Raw genomic sequence first — 15,992 nt, 5'->3', positions numbered from 1 at the left:
TGCCTCATGGGTGTAGCGCTGAGGCTCAGAGGGCTGGGTGGCCTCCCCTGGGGTCTGCCGGCCTGATGGGTCTGTCGGGCCTTGGGCCTGGGCCTCTCGCTGCCGTCCAGGCGTGTGCACATCTCCCAGAGCACCCTGGATTGCCTGAAGGGCGAGTTCGACGTGGAGCCAGGCGAGGGCGGCAGCCGTTGTGAGTACCTGGACGAGAAGGGCATCGAGACCTACCTCATCATCGCGTCCAAGCCGGAGGTGAAGAAGACAGCCGCCCAGCATGGCCTCGGCGGTCCAGTGAGTCCCCCACCTGACCCGGACAGGGCACGGGAAGGCAGGTTCTAGAAGCAGGGCAGGTAGAAGAGTGGGCAGGGGTGTGGGGGGGCACCCTGGTGGGGGCGGGAGGAAGCAGGCTCTGGGGAAAGGAATGGGCCTGGCTCTGGCGGGTTGACAGAGGGGAGGCCGCCGGAGGTGTCTCTGTGGCCCTGGGATAGCAGCCGGTGAAGACAGGTCTTCCCTACGTGGGGGAAGCAGTTGGAGCCATGGGAGAGCTGGCGAGGATGCCAGGAGGCCGGGGGCAGGGAGTGGGGTTGGCTTGGTCACCGAGGAGAAGAACTGAGGCCGGGAAGGTTTGCTGGGTGGGAGATAAAGAAAGAACAGGATGGAAGCAGTGAAACCGTCCCGCCCTGGTCTCCTCCCGCCCTGTTCTAGTCCCTGAGCTGCTTCCCTACATCTCCTCAGACCAGATGCCCTCAGCAGCTGCCCGGCTTTTCCCGCCCTGCCCTGGCCTCCTGGCGGGCCATCTGGTTAGGAGCCACCAGGGGCCGCTGCAGAAATGGGCCTTCTGTCATCCTCTGCTGAACCTGGGAATTATTTTGGTCCTTGTAACCTTGTACTTAGGAACCCACCCGTCATGAGAATTAAACGACTAAGGAGTTTGGTGCTCTCGGGGTTGACATGTGGTCTGAGACCGTCCCAGGGCTGGGGCTTTGCATAGTAATGACAAAAGCAGAGCGTGAGTTGGTCTGGGGAGGCTTCAGGGGCTGTGGTTGAAGATGTGGCCTGTGGGGAAGTTTTAAAAGAAAACTACACACCTTCTCCCCTCCCCGAAAATGTATGGTGATGACCAGCGAATCAAACACAAACAAAGACTCATCGTTAACTTTAATCACAACCACTATTCCGGGAGTGCTTCTGGGCATTCATTAACTCATTCTTTAAGACAACCCTGCGAGAAGGGGGCTGTTGTCATACCCACTTTGCAGAGGAGGAAACTGAGGCCCAGAACTCTGCAGGCAAGTTGCAGATCTAGTAGGCAGCAGAGTCCCCCAGCCTGCCGGCCACCCTGCCTCCCAGATGCACGTGGGTCCCTCCCGTGTGCAGCGCACACAGACTCAGCACCGGGGGGACGCACGGGCGGGTGGGCCACCGTCTCACTCCAAGTAATGTAAAATCCCCCAGCGCCCGTCGTAAAGCAGAGGACAGCTCAAGATGCGTTGTGCTGCATGTAAGGTTTGAGCTACAGTTAAATGCTCCAAAGAACTCAGAAGAGTAGGAACCAGTCTTTCAGGCAATTAGGAACTGTCAAAGTAGAAAGGAGAGCCTCATGAGAGAAGACTTGACCTTGCCCCCAAATTAACAAGTCCTTTGTATTTGTAAGAGTGCTGCATACAGAACTTCAACATACTCCCTAGCACAAGTTAAAAATGTGTTTTCTAGGCTGTTCCACGAAACCATAATAGACAATACTTTAGGAAATCAGCTACTTTTTTGTGAAGTGCTTGGAAATTTATAATTTCTGGCATATAAAAATTTTGTAAGTAGAGAAATGTTCTTCCTTTCAAAAATTACCCCCAAATTGGGTTTTACCACGGACTACCGTGAAGTCACAAAGCAGCAGTCAGATAGGTCTTTGGGACCCTCGTTCCTGTTCGTTCTAATCTTGTATTCTATTGTGCTGATTCCAACAACCCTTGCATGGTGTGAAATTTGGGTCTCGCATTGTTCACCTGACACCCCCACTTCGAGGGTGCAGATGAGGCCACTGAGGCACAGGGAGCGCGGGCAGAGTGGGCTTTATGAAGCTGTTGAGCTTGAGTTCTTAGTCAACTTCCAAAGGAGAGAAAGGTTGAGCTTGTGGTGGCATCGCTTCACACGTGAGCACCGAAGCCGTGAGCGAGGAGGAAGGGGCCGGCACGGAGGCTGCTGCCCGCACAGGACGGGTGGCGGTGGCGGCACACTGACCTTGCCGTCCGGGGTGCCCCGTCACACGCGTCAGCCAGCGCCACTTCTGATGGAAACATGGATAGCGTTCTCTCTTCAACACTTTTTTTTTTTTTTTTTTTAAAGATTTTATTTATTTGACAGAGAGAGATCACAAGCGGGCAGAGAGGCAGGCAGAGAGAGAGACGGGGAGGAAGCAGGCTCCCTGCGGAGCAGAGAGCCCGATGCGGGACTCGATCCCAGGACCCTGAGACCATGACCCGAGCCGAAGGCAGCGGCTTAACCACTGAGCCGCCCGAGCGCCCCGACTCTTCAACACTTCTTTCAGTGACATGTTGTGGCCATTGAGGTTTTCAGTCTTTTGTAAAGTTGATTTTTTAACAGTTTCTTAATGCTCCTGCCTGAAAAATTTCTTGAAGTAGGAAGGCTGGGTGAAGGGTTCTGCACGTGGGAAGTTTTACCCCTGTCCCCCCTCACTCACCTCCTGCTGCCCCTGCCCCGGGCACCCTCCCTGCCTGGCTCTGTACCCGGCTTCAGCCCCCTTCAGCTTCGTGGTGGCTCTTAGTTGACCGGAGCAGTGAACGCTCGCTCAGGCGGCCGTCATCAGGCTCTTGTCAGACGTCCAGCGTGTGTCAGCATGTTTAGCTGTGGTAGCTCATCCCCCCCGCCCCTGTGTCCCCTTGTTCATGGCAGGGCTCTCCCTGCCCACCCTGCCCTTGTCAGGCTCACCCAGTCTCCTTGTCTCAAATGCCACCTCTGATGACTCCCGGGTCTCCACCTCAGGCCCAGCAGCTTGCCTGCACTCACCCCTGCACGAACAGGGGCAACTCCGTCCCAGGCCCGGGGCCTGCTCATCCATCCGTCTTCCCATTTCCTCAGCGGCCACTTCATTCTTTCAGCAGCTCAGACCAAACACCAAACACAGGCTTGAGCCCTGTCTCTACCGGACACAAGCCAGCTCTGTCGACCCTCCTGTGAGGCCCGGCTCTAACCGCCACACTCCCCCCCCCCCCCCCGCCCCCACAACACCCTCACACCTGCCACTACCCCTCACCACGAGCCAGGCAGGGCTGTGCCTGTGTGGCCAGATCACGGGTCTCCAGCCAGTCATCCTGCTGCTGACCCGGTCCTGACATCCCTTCTCCACAGCAGGCAGTGCTCCCGCTGAAGTGAGAGGGGACAACCTGTCAGTGCCTTGGTCTCTGTCTGCCTCCCTCGGAGGGAAAGCCAGGTCCCATGGAGGCGGGGAGAGCCTGGTACAGCCAGGCCCTCGCTCTGCTGTCACTCATTGCTCTGGTGGCAGCGCGGGCCTCCAGGCAGGGTGTATGGCTGCTGCAGGGCCTTTGCACCAGCTTCTCTCTCTTCCTGGGGCGGGGAGGAGGGGGTTGGAGGCCCCCCCCCGCCCCCAGGAGCTGCAAGATTCACTCCTTTGGGTCATCACTGAACTGTCTTCCTCGCGGGGACACCTCCCCTGACCTCGTTACCATCTCGCTCCCCAGCAATCCCTGTGCCCCTTTCCCTCTCTCCAGAGCAATTCCCCCCTACTTCCAGACTGTACTAATTTGACTGACTTGCCTTCCTACTGCCTTTCCTTGCTAGAACGTGAGCTCACAGTCAGGAATTCCTTGGGTGTCCCCAGAAGTTTAGGGATTCGGCCAACACCCATGAATCGAGAGGACTGTTAAGCCGTGTTACAGGGTTTGACTTACTCTGTCAAGGAAAAGGACTCGTCACTGGGGAGACGGGCTTGTGGGATTTAATCAGACTTTTGGAAGGCATTCGTCAGGTTCTACGACCGACAAGGATCTCTGTGGACCACTGTCTCGAGCTACTGTTTTAGAAATAGGAGTGGGAACAAGAGGGTCTTTCTCTGCTTAGAAAAATTCCAATAGTAGAAACAGGTACCGGCAGGGTACGGCGTTTTAAAATTAACGTCCTAGAGGAGGAATCAGGTAGTGACTTTTCTTAGCCTCTGGGCTTCTGAACTCCCGTGGCAAGATTCCAGACGGAGGGCGGACCGAGCGGGTCTCCGGGGCGGGCGGGCAGCTGACGGCCGCTCCTTCCCACGCAGGCCCTGCTGAACGGCGCCCCGGCCTCCTCCAAGCCCGGCTCCCCCGCCCTCATTGAGACCAAGGAGCCCAACGGGAGTGTCCACACCAGCGGCTCCATGTCGGAGGAGCCCGAGGACCAGGATGCCCAGGTGTGTGCGGGGTGAGGGCCGGGGCGTGAAGGTTGCCGGAGGAGGTGTCCTGTGCGGGACTCGGCACCTGGCCACTGGCCCCGGCTCTGCTCCTTTTCAGCACTGTCCCCTTGGGTGTCACCTCCTACCCTAGTCCCACGGTCTCCTCAGTAGTTCCTGGGCTGGGGGTGGGTAGGGACAAAAGAGGTGCTCAGCTCGGAGGCCTTGTCTAGCCCTCCTGTCCCAGAATCCTGTGGCTTTGAGGTCAGTGAGGATATCCATGGAAAATTCTGTAGGGTCTGATGAGACTGTTGTGGAAGTGAGACCTCAGGGTGGGCTCACCCGTCTGGCGAGGACCAGACTCCACAAGTCCTGGGCACAGATGGGGCATTTCCAAAGCAGTGAACATGGTCCCCGCTGAGGACGGGGTCCTTGCTGGGCCTGCCCTTGACTACGGAGCTGCCCGACTACGTTCACTGATGAAGGCAGCTGCCCTGTGACCGGAAGCCCGGCCTTGCTGAGCTGGCTGGCAGCACCCCTGTCCTCCCTGTCCTGGTCCCTCTAAGTCAGGCTCTGCGGACCGAGAGGGGACACAGGGCCGGGAGCTGCTGGGTTTTTCTGGATCACCATGACATTCAGCAGCTTTTCCCTAGTGTGATTTTCTTGATGCAAAGTGGAAATACAGACCCGGCGTGACTCAGCAACAAGGGCACTATGGTTTTAGCAGCCTCTGGCTTTCCTGTCCTCATGCTCAGCCACATTCTCCCACGCGTACTTCGGGGACACAGGTTCTCGGTGCTGGAGCAGACCTCCCACGTCATTTTACAGGGAAGAAAGTTGGAGCTGGGGAACATGTGTGACATGGGTCCTAATGTCAGCCAGTGGCACCAGAGCTTAAGGCCGGGCTGTCTTGGTTCTGGCTTCTATGTGCGCTCTGGACCGGTACACACAGCTCTGACGGGCCCAATGTCCCTTGTTATTTGGGCTGATGGCCGTGTGATCACAGTCTGGTTTCCCATCTCTGGAGCTGAAGCTTATCCTTTATGGGAATAAAAATGGTAGCGGCCCCAGCCCCACCAGTCCCAGCCACACCAGCCCGCTAGTGACAAGGGCGTCCCTTCCTCTCCCAGCACATCCCTCCTCAGACCTTCCTTCCGCAGGTGAGCTTGATGCGTGTTCCTTTAAGAGCTCCCGGAAGCCCGAGGGTTGGGGGTCGTTCACCTCCCCAGGGATAACCAGGGGTGACCCCACGGCTGGGGGGCACCCCTCCTCCTAGCAGCACAGCAGTCTCACACCGCTGTCCCCCGCTCCCCAACGGGCTGCTGTTAGCAGGTGGTCACTGCAGAGCCATGGGGCTGGGAAACCAGGAAGGACTGTGTCTTTAGGTCCAGACCCAAGCGGGACACATGCGTGGGTGCATCGGGAACACTTCCCACCAAGTGGTTCCTAGAGCGGAGAGCCTAGTCCTCCTGAGTGTGATTCCTTTTGTTCCCCTCCCCGGACCACCCCCGCATCCCTCCCGCCCGCCCCCACCTGGCGCACTGGCTCGCAGGCCGACAATCCCTCGTTCCCCAACCCACGCCGGAGGCTGCGCCTTCAGGACCTGGCGGACCGAGTGGTGGACGCCTCTGAGGACGAGCACGAGCTCAACCAGCTGCTCAACGAGGCGCTACTGGAGCGAGAGTCTGCCCAGGTGTAAGTGGTCCCCCTGCACGCGCTTCGTAGGCCCTAGCTCGGGGGTCAGCTGTCCCGGGTGGGGACCCTTCTGATGGGCCAAGGCAGGTGTGACATTTGTGTTTCCTGGGTCTCATTTCCTCTGCAGAGTGAAGAAGAGAAACACCTTTCTCCTTTCCATGCGATTCATGGACCCCGATATGGAAACCCGCTACTCCGTGGAGAAGGAAAAGCAGAGCGGGGCTGCCTTCAGCTGCTCCTGTGCTGTCCTGCTCTGTACGGCCCTGGTCGAGATACTCATCGACCCCTGGTGAGGGAGGGCATGGCAGGAGCCGACAGGCCGGGAGAGGGTGAGGTGGTGAGCGTCCTAGGCCAGGCGGGAGGGATGTCGCTGCCTCTGCTAGAGCAGGACACTGGGGCAAAAGCTTGGTCTCGTTCTTGCCTCCAGTGGAGCTGCCCAGGTGAATTCGGGCCCAGGTGTTGCTAGGACCGTGCCCTGGATCCCCTTCTTCCTGTCTACCCCGGGGTTCTAGAATAACACTAGCATCAAAACCCGGACCGAGAAAGCCGAGGGACAGAGAGGGGTCCAGGAGGTTGGAGATCTTGGCTGCGTGGGCCTGAGTGGGGCGGGGACAAGGAGACAGAAGATGGGGACACTCCTCAAGCCCAGTCGTCAGGGCTGATCTGGCTCCCGTCTCTTGCTTCGTCTTAGCAGATGGATTTAAGGCTCTGGGTGCAACCAGATCCCTGGCACCCAGCAGTAGGTTGTCTGGGGCAAGGAATGTTCTAGAGTCCTCGCCCCAACTGTTGAGACCCAAGTAGAGGGCAGCTGCCCACCCTTCCCTCCCTACCCCCCCCCCGCCCCGGCAGCTCGCTCCTATGCAGGGTTCCCTGCTCCCTGTGAAGGGGGGCGGTGGAGACCAGCTCCAGCTGTAGCTGGGGGAACCGTGAGGAGCCTTAGGTTTCGTCGCAGCTTCTAGACACAGTTTCCTTGCCAGTCTGTTTCATCGCTGTATCACCAAGGTTCCAGAAGCCAAAGACGATGGTGGTGCTGACCGCTTGAAGGTGGTCACGTCTGCCACTAACCCCTGGAGGGCCGGGTCACATGCGTTCGTTCAGCGCACAGACGGCGGCTACTCCGTGCCAGGCACCGAGGGGCCAGGGCGTGCCGTGAACACAGCGCACCAGCTCCCCGGCCCGCGTGGAGCTGATGCCCTCCTAGCGGGCATCAGAACGGGCGCGCAGGCGGGGGCCAGCGGGGCGGGGAAAAGTGAAGAAGGCAGCAGGAATGCGGGCGGCGAGTTTCATTTCGTCTGCGCCGCCTCTGCCTAGCGCGGGGCGGAGCGGGCCTCACGCACGGGGGACAGGGCGGTATTGCGGCAAAGACCCAGAGTCGGGGGAGAGGTGACCGAGAGCCAGGCGCTGGCCTAGCAGCGGAGCTCTCTCTGGATCCAGATGGTGGGGTTGTGCGAACGGGGAGGATTTCTCAGTCATGAAGGTGGTGTTCAACTGTGAAACTCTGTGTGGTTGCCCGGGGGTCGCCCTGCCAGCACCACCCCAGCCCCTGCAGCCGAGCTGCCCTGTCCCGTGCTGCCCCCTCACGAGCACAGTGCTCTCCCTGAAGAACCCCCAGGGTTTCACTGGGCATCTGCACCCCAGCAGCAGGGGAGGGGCACACGTTCCCAGGCCCTGTGCTCGGCTGGCAGCCGCCTGACTCGGCCTCCCTCTCGCCTGTGCAGCAGGAGGCAGTTGGTGGCGTCGTGGGGACACTTGAGGTGTGGGTGCAGAGGGCCTGCTCTTCTCCCTTCTTTCCTAGCCCTCCCCCCTCAACTCCGATCTCACTGGTTCCTCTGTCCCCCTCCCTGTCATCTCCCTGTTATAGGCTAATGACCAACTACATGACCTTTGTGGTTGGGGAGGTTCTGCTGCTGATCCTGACGGTCTGCTCGCTGGCTGCCATCTTTCCCCGGGTAAGAGCCTCTTTCCTTGGGCTCAGGAGCCCTCCGGAGGCGGAATGGGTCCGGACGGAGTTTTGCGTCCCCCGACTCCTTCCGAATAGACTGTCATGTTGGGACAGCGCAGGCGTGTGTCCATCCATTCATTCCATGTCACTCACTCGCATCTGCTGAGCTACAAGGCGCCTACGCCGGAGCCCAGACCAACGCGAAACTGTAGGACAGCAGTGGAGGCCCAGCTGGAAGGGGGCTGGCCCTGATTGTGAAGGACCGGGAGAGCCAAAGAGACTGAGGTTTCCTCCTATAAGAACTGGGGTGCCACGCAGAGTTTTTGATCAGAATGACAAGAGAAAAGCAGTGTCTGAGGGGAATGGGTCCAGCAGGTGGCTTGCCGAGTAACTTAGGAGGATTTCGGGTGAACTGACCCAGGAAAGGCAGGGGCAGCCAGGCAAAGATGGCTGCCCCGAGACTCCTTCCCCGCCACGGCCTCGCTGCTGGGGCTTACACGGAGGGGGCTGCCGCTGGCTGGTGCTGCCCACAGCCTCCTGGGCTGGTCACGGTGACTGCTCCAGAAAGGGCTCCTGTGTGGCCCTGCTGTGTCACAAACACCTCCAGAGGGACTGACAAAGAGCACCAGGATCCTGTGCTACCTTCTCAGCTCTGCCAGGCTTTGGTTGACTCACAGGCAAAGGTCTACATTTTAGGTTCCTGGGAGGTAGGGGAGTAACCAGAGTCATTAGTAGAGACCTTTTATAAGAGAAAAGACCATCAAAAGTTCATGAAATTCCATTCCTGAATGGAATGAAATTCCATTCCTGAATGGAATGAAATTCCATTCCTTCTAGGCCTTTCCTAAGAAGCTCGTTGCCTTCTCAACCTGGATCGACCGGACCCGCTGGGCCAGGAACACCTGGGCCATGTTAGCCATCTTCATTCTGGTCATGGCAAACATCGTGGACATGGTGAGCTGCTGCTGTGCCTGGTGAAGGGACCTCCCCCACCCCCCTGTCCAGTGGAGAAAGCCTTCTGTATTGGCCAGTATGAGCAGGTGGTCAACCAGTCCTCCCCCACTAGACACAGCTTTAGAGCGGCACTTAGTTTCCTAAACAGATCACTTTGGCCAAGTGGAGGGGATCTTCTACCCCAGAAACCTGAGACTGACCTGTTTCCCCCAGCTCCTAGCTCTCTCAGAGTCCAAGGGCCCAACCCCAGGCCCCAGGCCCCGTGGCGGACACTGACTCATTGAATCTTTCTAACATTCCCAAGACATTGGTATCATTATATCTACAGCTGCAAAGCTCTGGTTAATTCACTTAAGGTCACAGTCAGTAAGTGACAGAATCAAGAATCAAGCAGTTCTAGATCCCAGTCCTGTGAGGAAACGCTGTCTCACTGCTCAGGGGGCACAGTGCTCGCTGCTGGCAGCCCGGCACTGCGGACTCAGAGCCACCAGACAGCGACTGAGCCTTAGCGGCTTGGAGCTGCAGGGGACGTTCTCGTCAGTTGTCACGGTCCCCGACAATTTTGGCTGTACTGTATACGTGCTCTTAAAAAGTCCTACTTTTTTCAAATAAATGTTACATCATTTGCTTTATTTTCTCTAACAATTTAAGCCTGGGGGGAGGGGAACCTCACTGTGGAGACTTGTTCTGTAGCAGCATAGGTGAAAAGGCCCTCGGGCCAGCTGCTCCGAAGTCCAGTTAGAATGCCAAGTTCGGAGCCGCAGAACCTCACGAGCCCAGCTCACGCGGCACCTGAGCGCAGGGAAGGAAGCCTGAGCCCCTGGCCTGCCTGAGCACCCCTGGAGCCTGGCGCCGGGTCTGGGGACCACTGTTTAGCAGGGACACGGACACTGTGCAGGACAGGATTTCGAGATCCCGTCGCCAGGGCAGGGGTGAAAGACCAGGGCGGCAGGACAGCTTTTCACTGAGAACTTCCCCGGGGCTCGCCGAGCACCGTTGGGGGGAAGTTCCTGGAAGTAGGTTTGCTGCGGCAGATGGACGGACTTGCCATTGACTTACCGTCTGCCAGGCAGCGGGCCCAGGCCCCAGAAATGGAAGCATCTGAGCAGAGACTGGCTGCTGGGCGGCGAAACCGGGACCGAGGCCCCCTGGCTCCCCCGCGGCCCCTCCTTAAGCAACAGTAGAAGGGACAAGAGCGCGTTGTACGGGAAACCTGAACGCTGGACCCCTCGCTCTGTCCCGCTCGCTGAGCGCACTGCTGGGCGCAAGCCTAGCCTCGGGGGGAGGCTTTCTGTAAAGGTGGTGACACTACAGATACTCGACGATTTTCATAAACATCAAACAAGATACGGTTCAGCTCTTAGTGAGAACTACTAACTTGCATTGTTCCTTGGTAGTTGTCCCATCTGTCAGTGTTTCTGAGGGAGCTGCGGGACGTGGTGGCCATGACCCAGCCGCTTCTGACCGGTGTCTGCTGTCCCCTTGCGCCCTGTGTCCTCCCGCCCCCCGGTCCTGGCCTCCAGCTCAGCTGTCTCCAGTACTACACCGGGCCCAACAACAGCACCACAGGGCTGGACGTAGAGGACGGCTGCGTGGAGAACCCCAAGTATTACAACTATGTCGCCGTGCTGTCCCTCATCGCCACCATCATGCTGGTGCAGGTCAGCCACATGGTGAAGCTCACACTCATGCTGCTCGTCGCGGGGGCCGTGGCCGTCATCAACATCTACGCCTGGCACCCCATCTTTGATGAGTACGACCGCAAGCGCTTTCAGGAACACGAGTAAGATGAAGCCTGTCTGGGGATCTGTATTGTCTCCTTCCTCCCACCCCAAGTCCCCACTTCCAGGTCCCAGGCCTGGGGCTCATCGGAGGATGGTACGGGAGTCGGGGTTCGTGGCTTCTCACAGATACGCCACTAGTGGGCTGTGACCCTGGGGTAGATCCTTTCATTCTCGATGAGCGGACGATCCTGGCTCCCTCCGTGTTTGGCTGTTGGGTGTCAGCCACTTGTCCCCAGGGGGGAACTGAGGGCGCTATACTCTGTCCTGCAGCTTTCCCGTGGTCGCCTTAGAGAAGATGCAGGGACTTTCCACCCCTGGGCTCAACAGCACTGGCAGGTAAGGGCAGCGGCTTTCCCCTTCGTGGTCGGGACTTAGTCGCCCTCTCTTCTAGAGACAAGAGAAGGCCATGATCTCACCCCTTCAAAGGCACACGGTGTGGGATATTCATTAGAGAAGGGTTGGAGAGAGGCAGAATGACGCTGGTCTGGAACCTCTGGGGCCAGAGCGAAGCAGGGGAGCTGTAGCAGTGTGCTTTAGCGGGCAGGACAGGGCTGGGTTGAGGTGAGGAGAGTGGGAACCAGTGGGACAGACAGCAGATGAGGAGGAAGGAGGACTGCACCCAGTCTAGAAGGTTCGAGGATGTAGCTTTGCTCCCTGCTGTGTGGCTGTCTCTGGGGCCACAGGCAGGCCAGTTTTTCAGTCTATTTCACATCTTAAAGAGGATATTGGACTAGAAGTTCTCCAAGGTCCCTTCTAGCTCTAACGTTTTGATTCAGTGACTTGATTAGACCTTCAAATTAAAAAAAAAAGATTATGTAACAGAATCAGGGCAGAACAACAGAATAGGCCCTTCCTAAAAGAAATCTAAACGGCAACTAATAAATGAAAGGCATTCACGTAATCATGGATGTGAACATTAGGACCACAGCAAAAGACCACTACGCACCTATCAGTTTGGCAAGGACGGAGAAGTCTGGTACTATCAAGTGCAATAGTGACTCACTCCTGTTGGGAGTATAAAGTGGTACAACCATTTTAGAAAACAATTTGGAGTTATTTAGTAAAGTTGCAAATAGTCCTACGACGCAGCATTCCCACCGAGCCCTACGTAAGTCACAGAAATCCGTGCGCACCTCTCCACCCCGGGATGCGTGCACAATCGTCCAGCCCCGTCGTTCATCATAGCTGCACATTCACAGGAACACACAAAGCAGATGAGAACCCAAACCACGTCAACAGCAAATGGCTACACAAGCTGTGATACATTCGTACAACAGACTACTGTATAGTAATGCAAAGGGTAGCTCCATACAGAAATGTGAAGTTATTAAAAAAGAATCATACCTTCGTATATACCCTCGTCTCATCACTGCAACGCCAGGCTCTCCTCTCTCCAGAGGCTTCCATGATTGCACCTACGGTGTTTACTTGATACCTGGGGAGCCCTGAGGTGGATTCTGGGAGGGGCCAGGGCTGGGCTGCCTGTTAGGAGCCCAGTGACTGAAGAAAGATTGATGTGTGGGAGTCCGGACTTGCTGTGAAGGTGCCTAAGGAGCTGGGAGAAGTTTCTGGCCCAGGGTGATGGGAAGGGCCCAGTCCCATTGGAGGGAATCAAGCTCCTCTCTGGCCCACAGGCTGCCCCTGGTGCCCTCTAAGTACTCCATGACCGTGATGATCTTCGTCATGATGCTGAGCTTCTACTACTTCTCGCGCCATGTGAGTGCCTGAATGCCCTCCCCTCCCCCTTGTACACAACCCGGTGGGGCCTCCTGAGAAGCTCAGGATCCAAGAACCCGAGCTCCTCAGGAATGCTGGCTCCCTTGCGCAGCCTGACATGTGGCCCTGCCTGAGCCATCACCCCCTCCATTTTTCGGTTTCCTCCCTGTAATACAAGAGTTCTTTGCCTCTTCCTCCTGACCGCCTCCGGATGCTGAAGCAGAGCACAGAGACTAAAAGCTGAGAGAAAATCTGTTTCCTAGGCCGGGGCCCGTGGGTTTTCACCCACCCTGGCTCTGGGGGTCGCTAACACACCATGGAGCCAGAAAAGAAAGGGAAAGAAGCTAATGAAGTTTTGTTTGCTTAAAAGCAATAAGAAAAAAAGCAAGCAGACCTAGGGGGTGAGGGGGGCGGGAAGTAGCTCCCCGAAAGCCCAAGTGCCCCCCAGTGGCTTGCCAGGGGAAATACAGCCTTCCCTAGCCATTTGTTGGCCAATGGGACCCGCCTGAAGTGGGGGCTCCACCTTGGGCTAGGAGGTCCCCACTGCTGCCACCAGCCTCCCAGACAGACCCGTAGCTAGAATGAGGTCCCCGAGTTAGGCCCCCACATACCCAGAAGGCTCTCGGAGCTCTACACAACCACGGCAAGGCCGGGAACCCCACTGAGGCGTTGGTGCTTCTCTTCACGTCATCGTTCCTTGGCCACTTGGCCATCTTCCTGCGGGTGTTTCCCCCGTGGAACCCCTCCGAGTTCCGCTCTTCGCCTTTCCATCAAATGGCCGGCTGAAGCACACACCTTGCCCGCATCTGTCCACAGGTGGAAAAACTGGCAAGGACACTGTTCTTGTGGAAGATTGAAGTCCATGACCAGAAAGAACGTGTCTACGAGATGCGGCGCTGGAATGAAGCCTTGGTCACCAACATGCTGCCTGAGCACGTGGCCCGCCATTTCCTGGGGTCCAAGAAGAGAGATGAGGTGAGGGGTGGCCTCACACGGTCGCAGGCAGCCAGGAGGCTGTGTGTCTCCATCTGGCTGTCGGCAGCGGACGCGAAGCCGGCAGTGCACAGGCTTCCGGGACGTTTTCCGAGGCCACATGTCCCTGGAAGGCCCCACCCTCTGCCAGGGGTCATCTCCTCACACAAGGGTTCTGACGCCTCATTTCCCGACTCCATCCACCCTCCTCCTCACAGCCAGGGCTCTTACAGGGCCCAGAGAAACTTTATTTGAAGTCGCGATGGGCCACGTCCTCACAACTCCAACTTGGCACGTCCATCCAGAAAGCGGAGTCCACTGTCCTGGGGGTGGGAGGGAGTCATTCCTGGGCACCGACCCCACCAGCGTTCTTTGAGCGCTCCGGCCCTGCCTCTTCTTAGGAGCTGTACAGCCAGTCCTACGACGAGATCGGAGTCATGTTCGCCTCCCTGCCCAACTTCGCCGACTTCTACACGGAGGAGAGCATCAACAACGGCGGCATCGAGTGTCTGCGCTTCCTCAACGAGATCATCTCAGACTTTGATTCTGTGAGTGCCCCCCCGCCCCTCTCTCGCCCCCCATGCCAACCCGTTCCGGGTTATAGCTCAGGCCGGGCCGCAGCAGTCGGAGAAGCAGCAGCTACCCCAGCTGCTCGGTTTTCCCGGGAGCGCAGGAGCTTCTGCAGCCTGGCGGGTCTGCGTGGGGAAGGCAGGAGCGGGGAGAATTACCTACACGATCACAGCGTAAGCACTGGCCCAAATAAGATCCTGAGGCACCGGACTGCTCCAAACCTGATTCAGATTCCGTAACTGTCTACTGGGTGACTTGTGTTGCCGAGGAAAATACTTTTCCAGGTAGGGTCAAGCACCCTAGGGGCCTGGCAGTTTGTCACGTGTTACAGTGACAGAAATGGAGGCTCCATCGGCAAGTCTGCCTAACATCATGTGACCAATAAGTGGCAGGAGAGCTTTTGTCAAGTCCTCTGGGGCTGCTGTAAACAGGCACATCTGTCACTTAGTTGGCTCATTTAGCTCCTTGGACTCTGCTGACCTTTCTCTCCTCTTTACTACCGGCCTCAGCTGCTGGACAACCCCAAATTCCGGGTCATCACCAAGATCAAAACCATCGGTAGCACCTACATGGCAGCTTCAGGAGTCACCCCAGATGTCAACACCAACGGCTTTGCCGGCTCCAACAAGGTAGCTAGCGCCCCCCATGGCTGGAGGGGATGGGGCGCTGTGTCCCGAGGCAGGAGCGCGGCAGTCCACGGCTCGCGTGTGAAGCAAGGAGTCACCAGAGTAGCTGACGTTAGCGAGCACCGCTGGCTCAGTGGGTCACACACACACCACCAGCATGTAATGCAAACTTAAAATTAGGTTTACTGGCACAGTTTTGGGTTTTTTTTTTTTTAAGGTTTATTTTTTTGTCAGAGGGAGAGAGAGAGCGAGTGCACAACCAGGCAGGGTGGCAGGCAGAGGTGGACAAAGCAGGTTCCCCGCCGAGCGAGGAGCCCGATGCGGGACTCGATCCCAGGACCCTGGGATCAGGACCTGAGCCGAAGGCAGCAGCTTAACCGACGGAGCCACCCAGGGGTCCCTTTACCAGCCCAGTTTAATGGGCAGAGAAAGAGCAGGCTACACAGACCCCCGCCACCCCTGCAACTGGTGCCCAGCTTAGGCCAGGCAGAACTGCTCTAACCGTGCCCATGCTCCCTTTACGCTCTAAACCTTCTAAAGAACTGGGGAATAAGCAACCATCCACGCAATTATGTGACAATGAAAACCTCCGGGTTGGGGGAGCGGTTCTGATAGAAGAGGGGTCTTCAGAGCTCACTGGCCGGCATCAGCCTGTTCTGTCCTATCGGACTTGCGGAGCTGTTTACGAGAGGAAGTGAGCTGTGGGGGCCCAGGGCCCAAGAGCTGTTCTGAAACTGAAACTGTTATCATCCTATTTTGTCTTTCAACTGTCCTATACAAGTACTACTACCATCTCCATTTTATGGATGAGGCTAAAGAAACCTAAGATGGGTCGTGACCTTCAAGGGCTTAGAATCTAGTTAAGGAATCAAAATGAGGACTACCCCAGACTTGAGCCCAGGCGAGGCGATGAGGAGGTAGGACTCCTGATCGGCCACATGGCAGACGGGAAGCAACTAGCTGGCCAGGATCGGCCCCGCCCCACCTGGGGACCTTCGGGACCCTAAGGGATCCAGGGGAACCGTCAGTGACAAGCCAAGGTAGAGGTCACGGCCTCATTTTTGGGAAGTGGAGAATGAGGCCTCTAATGACGAGGTGTAGGAATTCGCCTCCAGAATGCTGTGAAGGGAGGAAGGTGCCCATACCGGCTCCTCATGCTCTCGCCGCCGCTCCCCCACCCAGGAGGAGAAGTCCGACAAGGAGCGCTGGCAGCACCTGGCTGATCTGGCGGACTTTGCTCTGGCCATGAAGGACACGCTCACAAACATCAACAACCAGTCCTTCAACAACTTCATGCTGCGCATCGGTAAGGGTTCTCGGGCCTACGTGCTCCTTGCCGT

General features: G+C 57.5%; 1 protein-coding gene across 3 annotated transcripts in view; it reads left to right on the top strand.

Annotated features, from left to right (window-relative positions):
• ADCY3 (adenylate cyclase 3) overlaps window positions 1-15,992 on the top strand; it is a 74,705-nt gene that overhangs the window by 57,239 nt on the left and 1,474 nt on the right. For all 3 annotated transcript variants that reach the window (XM_047744840.1, XM_047744839.1, XM_047744838.1), the window contains exons 8-20: window positions 111-288; window positions 4,286-4,414; window positions 5,946-6,088; window positions 6,216-6,377; window positions 7,950-8,037; window positions 8,868-8,984; window positions 10,508-10,767; window positions 11,039-11,104; window positions 12,403-12,484; window positions 13,301-13,459; window positions 13,858-14,004; window positions 14,536-14,655; window positions 15,835-15,958. In XM_047744840.1, the coding sequence (XP_047600796.1) occupies window positions 111-288; window positions 4,286-4,414; window positions 5,946-6,088; window positions 6,216-6,377; window positions 7,950-8,037; window positions 8,868-8,984; window positions 10,508-10,767; window positions 11,039-11,104; window positions 12,403-12,484; window positions 13,301-13,459; window positions 13,858-14,004; window positions 14,536-14,655; window positions 15,835-15,958 (1,775 nt within the window). The remainder of the gene's footprint in view (window positions 1-110; window positions 289-4,285; window positions 4,415-5,945; window positions 6,089-6,215; window positions 6,378-7,949; window positions 8,038-8,867; window positions 8,985-10,507; window positions 10,768-11,038; window positions 11,105-12,402; window positions 12,485-13,300; window positions 13,460-13,857; window positions 14,005-14,535; window positions 14,656-15,834; window positions 15,959-15,992) is intronic.

The sequence above is a fragment of the Lutra lutra genome, chromosome 9 (genome assembly GCF_902655055.1).
Source record: "Lutra lutra chromosome 9, mLutLut1.2, whole genome shotgun sequence".
Lineage (NCBI taxonomy): Eukaryota > Metazoa > Chordata > Mammalia > Carnivora > Mustelidae > Lutra > Lutra lutra.
The sequence above is the reverse complement of the archived record's forward strand: the minus strand, read 5'-3'. Positions and strand labels throughout refer to the sequence as shown.